This window comes from Manacus vitellinus, unplaced genomic scaffold (assembly GCF_001715985.3).
Source record: "Manacus vitellinus isolate BGI_N305 unplaced genomic scaffold, ASM171598v3 scaffold_1_pilon, whole genome shotgun sequence".
Taxonomy (NCBI): domain Eukaryota; kingdom Metazoa; phylum Chordata; class Aves; order Passeriformes; family Pipridae; genus Manacus; species Manacus vitellinus.
In genome coordinates, this window is record NW_021939396.1 from 54,234,932 (window position 1) to 54,247,750 (window position 12,819).

Genomic DNA, 12,819 nt, shown 5'->3' on the forward strand with positions numbered 1-12,819 from the left:
CTGGAAGTGATTACTATCTTGGTGATACTCCTAACTGAGAGAAAAAAAAAATGTTAGTGGGAGAAATTGTGATGATTATTACAGTGGAGTTCAACACTGACATGGAGTTAGGACAGGTACAAAGTAGATACGAGATACAAAGAATCCAAACATTTTTAATATTGTCTTCAGCTATGTGTAGGTATTAATCTACTTTTAACAAGCAAGAAGGTACTTCAAATTTTACTGATGTTCTTTTCACTTGTATCAAATATATCATATGTGTGTGCTACTTTAACGTGGTGTCCAGATGAATTACATTGCTGATACAAGTTTGAGAAGTATGTAAGAAGTGTTTGAGTCTGTGTTGTGTAAAAGGAAGGTGAAACTCAGTGGATATAAAAGAGCTGGAAAACCTATGGAATATTGCTCTGTAAGTTAAAATAGCTTGAGTGATGAGGAAAAAATTTTCTTTCTGTAAATCGGTCTTGCCATTCTAATGGAAGATATGTTTTGACCTACTGAGGTATATTTGTTATGTGCCTGCTATAAGTAGTCCCAGGGAAACTATACCTAGCTTTCAATGCTGTTGTAGTTTGGACAGCTTGGTCTTTCTCAGACTCTGCATTCTCAGATAGTGAAAAGCAAGATATGGAAGTGAAGAAGTGAAGTTACCGGCCCATCAGATAGCAGTGAGCAATTTATCAACCAATGCATTTAATTTCATTTTGTAGATTCATAGAATATGCTGAGTTGGAAGGAACCCATCAGGACTATCCTGGTCCTGCGCAGGACCATCCCCAAGAGTCACACCATGTGCCTGAGAGCATTGTTCAAATGCTTCTTGATCTCAGACTGGCTTGATGCTGTGATCACTTCCCTGGGGAGTCTGTTCCTGCTCTCAACCACCCTCTGGGTGAAAAGTGTTTTCCTGATATCCAACCTAAACATCGTCCAACTCCACTTCATGCCATTTCCTTGAGTCCTGTCACTGGTCACAAGAGCAAAAAGAAGAGTACTTGCCCCTCTGCTTCCCTTATGAGGAACATTTGATATGTTTTACTGCTCAACACAGTAAACACTGAGAAAACTGTAAACACACACAGCAGCAAACACACACTGACATTAGGTTTATAGTGACATTTGTTTGAAGTCTCACCCTTCAGTAAGATAATAAGCTGAAACAAACAACATAGTTAAATTCAGAGAGGAATAAAGTCCCGGTTATGATCATATCTGTGCATGCATGTGGCTATATAATACTCTGGCATGAGAAGGTTGTAAGGAAATGAGACTGTTTGCAGGAAAGAATGAAATTTTCTTGCTTAAAAGATCAAATTGACAGGTTCTAATGGTCCCTCACAGACTGTGCATGATAAACATTCAGCTTATCTTTCCAAGAACAAGGAAATTTCATGTACTACTGCTCAACATAAGAATTATTTTTACATATCTCCATGCCACTGAACCTCTTGTAAGTTAATCTCATCTCTCATCAATTTTTCACCAGCTTCACTCTGATGTTGATAAAGGAGATGGTTCCATCAAATACATCTTGTCAGGCGAAGGGGCAAGTTCCATTTTCATTATTGATGAGAACACGGGGGATATTCATGCTACAAAGAGGCTGGATCGAGAAGAGCAGGCCTACTATACGCTCCGAGCACAAGCACTAGATAGGCTGACTAATAAACCTGTGGAACCAGAGTCTGAGTTCGTCATTAAGATTCAGGACATCAATGACAATGAACCAAAATTTCTGGATGGTCCCTACACTGCTGGAGTTCCTGAGATGTCTCCTGTGGGTAAGTGCAAAATACACTGTTGGTGTTGTGGGAAATTTGTTCCTATTGCCTTTTTAAAAGTTTCATTATTTTTTACTGTATCACACTCAGCTACTTAATTATCTATGAGGCACCTGCAACAGTTAGATATTTCAAGACTTAACTGGAAATAACATGCTAGATTAAGTATTTAGCCTTTCAAAAATATTGTGAAACTCAAATTGCTATGTAAGGATTCAGATAACCGTTTTATGGTGTCTTTCCCATTCCAGTGCCCAGAGGCTTTGTTTTATAATTCCCATTAACAGTAATAAGTTTCACACCTATGTTATGGTACTCAGAGGTGATAATATATAATTTTGTTCAGATAAGGTCTGTTCATAACAAACTATTCAAATTCCTGCTAGTGCTTAGCATTATTTTTTTGGAAAGTGTTGCATGTATCAGCAATAGCTTACTGAGTATTTTTTTTCTAATGCTGAAATCCCATTTTCTGGGAAATACATGCAAGCAGCAGGTATTGGGGTACAACTTGAGATAGTTTCAAAGTTCCAATGGAGTGAGAGAAGAATGGGTTTTAGAGACTTCAGACCCTCTGTTGGAAAATGAGAAATACTGATTTTTCCTGAGTTTGAATTAGGGAAGAATTCCAGCGTCAAATCCACTTTAAAGGGACCCAATGCTCATTGGTTGTCAGGTGCCACTGTTCCTTTGAAAGCTGACTCTTTCAAACCAGATTAAGGCTTGACCTAGAGATATTTTGGTAAATTTTATCTTAACATGAAATTATAAATGCAAGAATGAAGAAAAAAAAAAAAGCAGAACTTAATCAAAAAATTCAGTGGAAATATGTACATGTGAAGGCTCACTTTAGCTTAAGAGAGTCATATGGTGATTGAAATAAAGATTTTCTTTGCTTGACTGATTTTAAACCATATTAAAATTTGATACTCTTACAGTAAGTCTGCACATATAAATTTTTCTGTAGTTTCCTCAATATGATCTCCTGTGTTTTTGAACGTTAAACAATGCATCTAAATTGGATCTAGAGAGAGAAAAAGAATATTCCCTACCTTAGTGCCCTGCAGCAATTAGTAGTCAACATTGTTTTTGTATTCGAAACTCAGCTTAGGAGTCAATGGGAGATAAGTAAAATATTGCTTATAAGTTTCCTGTACATTTATTCTACTAAGCAGTGAACTTTGACACTGTTTCTCACTGATGCTTGGTATTCATTGTCACTCAAACGCTATGTGGATGGCTGAAGAGGCAATAGCAGCCTTGAAAGAAAGATAGACATAGACACCACAGCTTCTGTGGAGTAACAGGAAGTACCTGAAGTCGTCATACTTTGCTGAGAACTTTTTATTTCTGAACTTTGAAAAAACAGAGATAATCTGAGACTGTAAAACCTAAATAGTCAGCACTTCAAAAATATGTTGTGTTAGGATATATCTTTGTTTTTTTAAATAAAGTTGCTGTTTTATTTTAGAATTAGATTATTTAAGATGTAGCATGCAGCAGTTGTTAGATTATTTTTCATTTTTGTCTTATGCCCTGAAAAGCAATTATCTCCATATTTCTCTTTTGCATGAGTTACTTCTGTCCTTTCTTACACTGGCATACTGATGTATGGACAACTCGTACAGATATATGAGATTTACCTACACATACAAATCCATGCCTCTGTCCCTACCCATGCTCCATTTGTTCCAAAAATATTTTGGAAATATATCTGTGAGGAGTGCACTGTGTGCAGGGGAAAACATAAGGACTGTTCTTCAAAATGAGCTACTTTTGCATATTTTGTTGAATCTTTGCCTTATAAATGAGTAAAAAGAATTATCTCCCATATGGACCATACAACACCAAATATATTTCCAAATTAGGTGAAATGTTGTGCAAAATTATGAACTCAGATTGTGCACTCTGTGAGATTTGTGTCAACTAAGAGCAGTTTCTTGTTCATGACCTTCCTGAAACTGCAGATTTTAAACATCTTCATGGTTAGTATCACACAACTACTGAATATTGCATTGTTACAGAATTAAGGATTACCATGAAATGCCTTTGTCGCACTTGTCTTACATAGTTATAGCAATTCATAGTTTATTCATATAACATAATTTTTAATTAATCACTTAGAGCATTCATTAAATATTAAGGAGATACAAAGTATCTCTCTCCTATTTTGCTTAAAATTATATCCATGACAAGGATTTTTAATTGGATATTAAAGGAAATGAAAGAGATCACAGGATTATAAACCCAAATTAACTATAAAGCTATGAAAACTATAACCTTTAACCTACAGGCTGGTTATGCAAGTATAATGATTCTGTATTTTACTTGACAAATATTTTAGGACATTATCTAAGGCTAATTGAAGTCAATCTTTTCTGTTGTTTGAAATGACTTTGGGTTGGGTTCAAATTATATTTGGATCAGGCTCAATTATATTGAATATTCTGGGTAGGGTAAATATCTTGATGGCTTGTAAATCTGTTCATAGCAAAAACCCTAAAGATATGGCTTATCTGAAAATCATAAAACCTTTTTTTTTTTTTAACTGCATCTCTTACTTAAATCCAGCAATATTATATTTTAAACAAAAAGATTGCAAATTATAGTTCAAAGTATGTTTCTGTGATGTTCACCAGAAAAATAGCTGATGTGAGATACTGGTCTGTTTGACTTACAGCCAAGAGAAGTGGGGATGAAAATTCTAATACCCAACATAGTTTTACTTGTTTAATATTTTCTACTCTCCAACCATATCAGCAGCTTTGCTTGTTACCCAGCACAACATGCCACGTTTATTATCCCTGATTGAGATGGATAGAAACATTTGAATTTTATAACAAAGAAAAGGAAAAGAAAGCAAAAACATTGTGTCATGCTTAAATTTTTGATACAAGTATGTAGTGCATTTGGAGACCTTGCTGCTTGTCTGAGACCCGACTTGATCCTTGTCCCAGAGTGAAGGCTCTGGGAGGGAAAAGAGGAGGTGAAGAGGATTCTGTCTGTCCCCCTTCACACTCCTGGAGGGGAAAGGCCGTGGAGGTGTTGCTGCATCAGCGGTGGGTTAGGCCAGTGGCAGAAGCACAGAAATACCAGATGGTATTGTGTAGAACCAGGCTAGATTGTTGTATGTAAGGATTAAGCAGGAATTATGGATAACGTTATAGTAAAGGTGTTTAGTGTTCCTGGTAGCAGCTGATACCATGTAGAAGTGTGATGCCTTTGGTTTGTGTTATATGTATTACACATCATTAATTGATATCAGTTATTATCTTTAATAACTGACTTCCTTTAAAGGTCTATTTTTTATTTGTTAATATGGCTAAAATTCAATTGATAAGGGTTTAGGCTGTTTCAGAATTATGCATCTGTTAATATGCATCTAGTTTTAGGAACCATTTTTCCCATAAATGTTCTCACCAATGTTAAAACAGAAGTCATACAAGCATTTCTTATAAAAAATCTTTTTAAAGATGATAAAATACACACAAGGTACTAGCAAGCTTTTTGAAAAACTCTGCAGAGGTTTCTAAAACAATACATTCAGAGATTCAGAAATCCCTTTGAAGGATCGCCAACTCAAAATGAACTTCAACAACTAGCTTTATCTGATACTGTCCCTGGAAAGGTTGGTCTCTGCACCAGGTCAGGAACATTTGTTAGTCTTGACCTCGGTAAATTAAACTACAGATAACATTCTAAATTCAAGGTCCTCTCTGCAAATGTCTTCCCTTCCTTTTGCCCTAATATCAGAATAAATAAGTCACATTCTGAGATTACTGTGATTTTGTAATATCTACCAATATATATTAAAGTGTAGGTAAAAAATTGTCTTAAACATTCTGGAAAATAAAATCAGAACTCTGTGCCACCCACATGGAATTCAGTGTGTTACTAGCTAGTATCAAAAGAAGAAGTACAGGAAACACTTTTAAGCAGCACAGATTTTTCCTCAGTATTTGCTACAATTGCTGAAAAATTTTTGAAGTTGCTACATGTAGAATTCTTTTTAATGAACTTTTATTCAAGTTTCATTAGAAACATACTTGTAGAGAAAAATATTTGTAGAGGAATCCACATCTAAGAGGAAAAGACAGTTTTAAAATAAATAACCCCTATTTATCTTTTCAACCCATGTCAGATACACAAATTGTAAGTAATATTTAAAGTTCTAGTTGTGAAGTTGCAATTTATAATAAGTCACTAATGAGTGTGTGGGGTGGCATTAGTGTCCTGTCTACACTTACACTCTAGGGCTCTGAACAATGCTGACATAAATAAGATTTACTGGCACACTAGTTTTGTTAGATGAAGTGGTGTCATTTGTTGATTGCCTATGTTACCTGTGAGTCCTAATCTTGGATGCATAAATGGCAGCTGACTGTCTGTGTTAAAAGGTACGGCAAATTTTTCACTAATTGAAGGAAGACAATTTCAGTGCAGGAGCACAAACTCTTCTAAGATGGTGAAGTTGGAACTATGATGCAACTACCCATTTTTCCTCAAACTATAGGTTTAATTACTGTCCATGAGTATCCCTACAGCTTTCTGGGTCATTTTTTTTCAAAGGAAAGTAAGTATTCGAATTTGATATCAATCCACTGCAGAAAGATTAGGACAACTGTGTGTTGCAATGATCATCCTCTGAAGGAATTCCTGTTCTTCAAGAGCAGTCTGCTTCCTCTGGAAAAATCTCTTGAAATCTTCACATACAGATCTTTCTGTGCATTAGGTTTCCTTGGAACTGATTTCCTACACGTAGGACTTTTCACATAGTAAGAATGTTATCTTTCATATTCTTTTCAAAAAATATATTGTGCAGAAATCTTCCTCTCATCATGGGACTCTCAGCCTCTCAGAAGGTCAAATTTTTTTGTGTGCAATTAGTAAAGAAATAATGACAACAACAGTTTTTTTGTTCTTTGGGTTTTTTTAAGATCTTTCACCCATTGAGATTTAAGAGAAGTTGATTAGCATAAAGGGACTAGAAAAATGTCATTGTTTTTTAGTTACTGATTACACTCAAGTGGAATTATAGCAGAAAGACTTGGTGTTAGAATTTCTACCTAAAAACCACCCTTTTCTAAAGGATCCATGTGTTCTAGAAGAGAGACAATTAGATTCAGATAATGGCTTTATTCATCTCATGGAATGTAGAGGGTTTGTTTGCTACATCAATATATTTTTACAGCAAACAAGCACTTCTAAGCTTGCAGCATTTCCAAAATGTCTGTGCTGAGATTGCAGAGCTTGTACTTTCTTTGATCTTGTATTGGTCTGGAGTCCTTGAAAGCAGCAAGAGAAGGGAGCAAAGACGTAACTTGTGTGAGGTTTATAAGCTCTTTTGCCAATATTTGCAGATGTTGTAAGCTTCATTGGCAGGGCTTAGGGTCTGTGTAAATGTGGTAATCCTGGCTTTCACAAAGAACACAGGATGTCAAATAGTCATTATGATACCCTTGTTCTCAAAAGCTGGAGAGACTCTTGCAAGTTTAAAATAGGTCCCTGTATGAAATTACATTATAGAGTAATCTGTAAAATCAGTTTGACATACTGAATCAAAGCTCTTAGTTACTGGTGAACAGAAAATTGATGTATTTTAAGTCCCATAACTGATAAATGACTTGATGGATTAACTACCAATTTTCTTTTTAAACTTTCCATCTACTTAATAGTTGCATGTGAAATTTCAGGTTCAGAATAACCTTTTCCCTGTCCGAAAATATCAGACAGGCCACAAGAGAGAAAAATTGCATTTAAATAGAATTGCAATCATACTACTTTGTCATGGATACTTCAGGAATAGAGATCAGGAATGCAGGTCAGCTAGGCCATAACCTAAGTGAATAAAGTTATTTTATGACTGACCATTTCTAGTCAGAATTCTTTCAAGTAGGTCCCATCCTGTTCCATTTTATGGAGAGCTGCACTTAATCCTCTCTCCAAACCTTCAGCCTAGTCCCAGGATCCGTTTATGATGCTCTACGGAACTGAGAACTGAAAAGCTGAGGTAAATGGATGGGGGATCAGATAGGAAGAATTTCAGACTTTCTCCCACTATTTCCTGAAAAAATCCAAATAAAACTGACCAGAATACAACTTAGGTTAAGTTCACCCTGGACACTTGCTATTGCAGTTTGTTCTTAAAAAGAGATTTCAAGACTTGCTACTCTCATTTTCACATGTCAAAAATGTGTTCTTTCAGAAAATGAACACTGTCTTTAACAAACGCTTCTCTCTAATCTTGTGTCTAAATCCAGTCTGTGAAGCAATCTGATCCTGTCTTGAAGACCTTTACTGAGCATCTGCCAAATTGCTACAATATTAATTTGCAATCTAACCTCCAAATGGGTCCCTGGGCTGTTGAATGGAAGGTCTGAATGTTCCAAACAATCTGTCAGTGAGAAAAAATAATCCTTTCTGGCTATCAAAGGGTGGTGACCATGGCCAAGGCCCTGGCTCCCAGGTGTTGTTTTATTCTGCTCTCAGCATACATCATGGAAGCTGTTGTATAGAACAAAACAAATGGGAACTGATGTGGAGAACATAATGAATAGAAACTGGATGCAGAATGAGGTTTTCACAAAATATACCCTACTTGCTAGCCAGTTAGACATTTTGCTTTCTTATTCCTGTCAACATAGAGACATTTCTTTCTTAAGGAATCTTTATGCACTAGGTTATTACCACAGCTGATACTCAAGTATTTCATATTATTGAAGGAAATTAGTACCTTTTAAAGGACTTTTCACCAGTTTTTCTCTGAGCTGAAACAGAAACTCTTCATCCATCTCTTTATGAAACAATAAATAATTTTGTAGGCTAACATTAATTTTGTGTACAGTTATCAAAATGTATAAAACATGTATATGTATGTATGTTTGAATTTCTAATGATTCATTACAATTTCAGCATGCAGACTTCTCTTAAAAGGGAAATTATTACTATATTTCATACTCAAACAGATTTCAGGCATCACCATCATTACAGAAATATTGCTCTCATATCCTCCATCAACCAAAGGCAGAGATAGAGAGGGGGAGCTCCTGGGTGAGATTTTTTTTATTATTGTGAGTCAAAGGCTGAGATTATTTGGGAAGAAGGAATTCTGTAATAGCTGATAATACTAGTTTGCGAAGAGAACTTTATACACCAAGCTGAGTCAGCGTGGAAATGATGAACAGTTGTGAAAAAGCCACCTCACACTGTTCCAGATATATATTGGAACAGCATATTGAGTAACTGAAGTCCATATTTTTTGATAGTTCATGTATGATGGTCCTTTGAACATTTTACAGGGACCTCTGTGGTTCAAGTGACAGCCACTGATGCGGATGATCCTACTTACGGCAACAGTGCTCGAGTGGTCTACAGTATATTGCAAGGACAACCTTACTTCTCTGTGGAGCCGAAAACAGGTAACTTTCCATAAACTCTTTGCAGAAATGCTTAGAAAAAAGAAAATGTGCATTAAAACTTGCTAGGAACTTACTAATATGACCTCTTGGTTAATTGAATACATTTGGATTTTGTTGATCTTTTAATCTCTTATTCTTTAGAATAGATTATGAAAACCATACATCTGAGCTATGTAATAAACAGACTTTGCTGGAATGGAATTTCTTATCTTGTCAATCTACCAGCTGCCTGGTCTGCTGCCTGTTGCCATCTCTCTGATCAATGAAAATTTCAAGATACTGTGAACTGTGGTGACCAGTGACAGGACCGAAGGGAATGGCTGAAGTTTTCTCAGGGGAGTTTTGGGTTGGATATTAGAAAGAGGTTCTTCACCCAGAGGGTGGTCAGGCACTGGAACAGGCTCCCTGGGGAAGTGGTCACAGCACCAAGACTGACAGAGTTCAAGAAGCATTTGGACAATACTCTCAGGCACATGGTGTGACTCTTGGGGATGGTCCTGTGCAGGGTTAAGAGTTGGCCTTAATGATCCTTGTGGGTCTCTTCTGAGTCAGCATATTCGGTGATTCTGTGAACAGGTTTTTTGCAGATGTTTGTCTTAGAAATATCTAAATGTCACACAGTCAGATTTCCATAACAGATTTACGGCACGATTACCTCTTCATTCTACTTTTTAAACTGAAGTTTTGTTGTGGGAAATGAATCTATATATTAATTTGAAGAAGAAAACACTGTGCTTCCTATCTTTATCTGATACCACATTTTGCTGCCACTTACAAAATAAATTACTGGTGAAATTTTGCTTTTACAATTTTCATGAAATTTTTTGAATATTTTTAAGTCACGACAAGATGCAATTTTTAATCTTTTGTTGCTTTAGTAAACATTGCCCATTCTGCTGTATCATTTCATAAAGCAGGAAAATAGGTTCTCGCTTTGCTTAATTCAGTTTAGTGCCTGAGCCTTCACTTACACCAGCAAGGAGAAGAATTACAATCTTCATTTTGGAAATAGCCAAATTGAGACAAAAGAGAAAAAAAAGTATTTACCCTTTTTATTATAAATAGTCTTTGATGTGAATCAGACCTGTGTCCCAATGCTATGACCAAAAAGCCACACTCAATTTAGCAACATCTAAGTTTGCAGAAAAAAAGTACTATAGTTATCTTCATATTGCAACAGGTCCATGCTCAGCAGGTATACATAGCACTACCTTTCTCCCTCCAATGAGTATGATTTATAGTGGTTTTCTCTCTGTTTCTCTCTCCATGTATATGTATGTACAACGTGTATTGCCACAGTGAATGCAGTCAGCCCTTGAACAGTAATACGGTAGTTTCTGCTAAGTCAAAATCTTGATGAATTCAGACTGAAATGTTTGCATACATTTCTCTTTGATGTAATACTCCAATTTCCTTTGTTCTTGACAGTTGTCTTCCAAATGATTGGGTAATATTGCCTGGTAATTTAACTGTGATAGAAAAACAAGCAGACCAGGAAAAGCAACGTAGAAACAATAACTCTATGAAATTGTATATTAATTGTATTTTAACATGTCTTGTAAAATGGGTGAAATAATGCCAGACAGTTCTGCTTGTGACATAAATGTTTCAACACAGAGGTGATTAATGGCAAGTCCTGCATTCGTAAGGGAAGAAATAAAACTCTAACTAAACATTCAACAAATAGCAGATGAAGAGATATGTGTCCCAATGTGCCTCTTCTTTATTTAGTTTGTTTATGTTTCCTTCACTGCTGACACTAAGTGCTGGTGGAGTAAACGGCTGCCTCTCTGGAAATCAGAGTTAGCAGCTGTACTGTGTACTGAGCATGAAATATTCATAAAATCATCATATTTTGAGAGGGCATATTTATTTTTTGCTCTATATCAGCATAACTGAAAGGATGAAACATGGAATTTTCTTCCAGTTTTCATTTCAAATCAATTAATTACAAATCGTGTGCAGATCATCAAATGGATATAACAAAAACTACTTCAGATATCACAATATTTCCATTAATAAATAAAAATTCTCTTGATTATGCTAATGATTTAGAAGTGGGTATTGTTAAATCAAATATATGGAAAAATAAGACAATTTCATATATCTGCAAAGTGTGGCATGATATCAGTATTAGTAAGAGTTATTGTGGTGAATGACTATTCAAAACATCATTAAATGAATCTTTACCTTGGAATGTTAAAAATTAATGCAGAATATTCTGTTCTTCCTAACTCTAAAAGAGTAGGAAATCAAATACAGAAAAGGACATCTTCCAAGGAAGGGAGTGTTACCCAAGACATTATGAAGTCTAGTTCAGGGAGATGTTATTTGGAAAACACAGTTATGCACATCATTACGCAGTGAATCTAGTGCTAAATAAAAACTGGTGGGTTTTGGTGACTGCTTAAAATAAGCTTATAGTATGTCAGTTCGACTCCTAGTCAAACCCTGTGATATTAGTGTTGAAATTAATTCATTCCACTCTTGTTGCTATCATTGATCTGCTGTTACCTTCTAAAGGCAAACTCAGCTTTCACAGTAGCATATTTGCTTGTGCAGCCATTGACACCTTGTCTTACTGCAGGTGTTATCAAGACTGCCCTTCCGAATATGGATAGAGAAGCCAAGGACCAATACCTGTTAGTTATTCAAGCAAAGGACATGGTAGGGCAGAATGGTGGATTATCAGGGACCACATCTGTAACTGTCACCCTGACTGATGTTAATGACAACCCACCCCGCTTTCCACGCAGTAAGTTGCTTTGTAAATACATAACTTGTAATATTATTCCTGAACATTGCTATTTTCTTTACACACCTTGCTATTTCTAAACAAAAAGTGCTTAGTTTCCATGTTAAGTACTTTGAGAATCACTGACCACAAGTTATAATAATTATTATTACCATTATTACATCTTTTTTCTTTCCCTAATGTGTATCGGATCAGTTGAAAAGAAGTGCTGTACAGCAGGGACATTCCTCTCTATGAAAAAGAAGAGCAAAAAATAGATATCTTAATCGATATTGAGCTCTTGCCAGTTAGACTTCAGGATTCTTTAATTTGACTTTTAATCCTTCATATTCCTTTGACATTTTAACAGGATTTCTCATATGCTTACAGTGTTTCCTAAAGAGTTAATCACAAAAGAGCTGGAAAGTCACCTTCCCTCTATTTGCTTTCTTTGACCAAGGTGTCTCTCCTCCTAACCAAAGAAAGGAGCACACAGTTGTATGCTCAAATCTGAAGAGCACAGTTTATTCATAGCATTCTGTCTAGGGTTCTTTTTTTAAATAAAAAAACCATAATTCTTAAAGTAGAATTAAAATAATGTGAGGAATATATTCACATCAACTCGAGCCTCACCTCCAAAAATGAAAAAATAGATCTGTACGTAATAGATTTCCTGCTATTTCAAGCCACCAACTGCTAGAAATAATAAGAGAATAAGTGAAGTTATTTTTGAAGGTGAGGGTGTTATTGGCTACAGACTACACTCAGATACCCTTTTGACAGCATATATATCATTTGGTACTTGAATAAAGAAGCTGCAATTTTCAAGTTGATGCACTTGCTGTTAAAGAAATGAATATGTATCAGTTTCTAGTGATGTTCA

At 35.7% G+C, this 12,819-nt stretch overlaps 1 protein-coding gene across 2 annotated transcripts in view; it reads left to right on the plus strand.

Moving 5' to 3' along the window:
- Positions 1–12,819, plus strand: part of CDH7 (cadherin 7) — an 84,315-nt gene that overhangs the window by 38,858 nt on the left and 32,638 nt on the right. The window contains exons 3-5 of one of the 2 annotated variants that reach the window (XM_018081989.3): positions 1,490–1,784; positions 9,083–9,202; positions 11,790–11,957. In XM_018081989.3, the coding sequence (XP_017937478.1) occupies positions 1,490–1,784; positions 9,083–9,202; positions 11,790–11,957 (583 nt within the window). The remainder of the gene's footprint in view (positions 1–1,489; positions 1,785–9,082; positions 9,203–11,789; positions 11,958–12,819) is intronic. The other variant, XM_029959361.1, reaches the window with a different exon arrangement.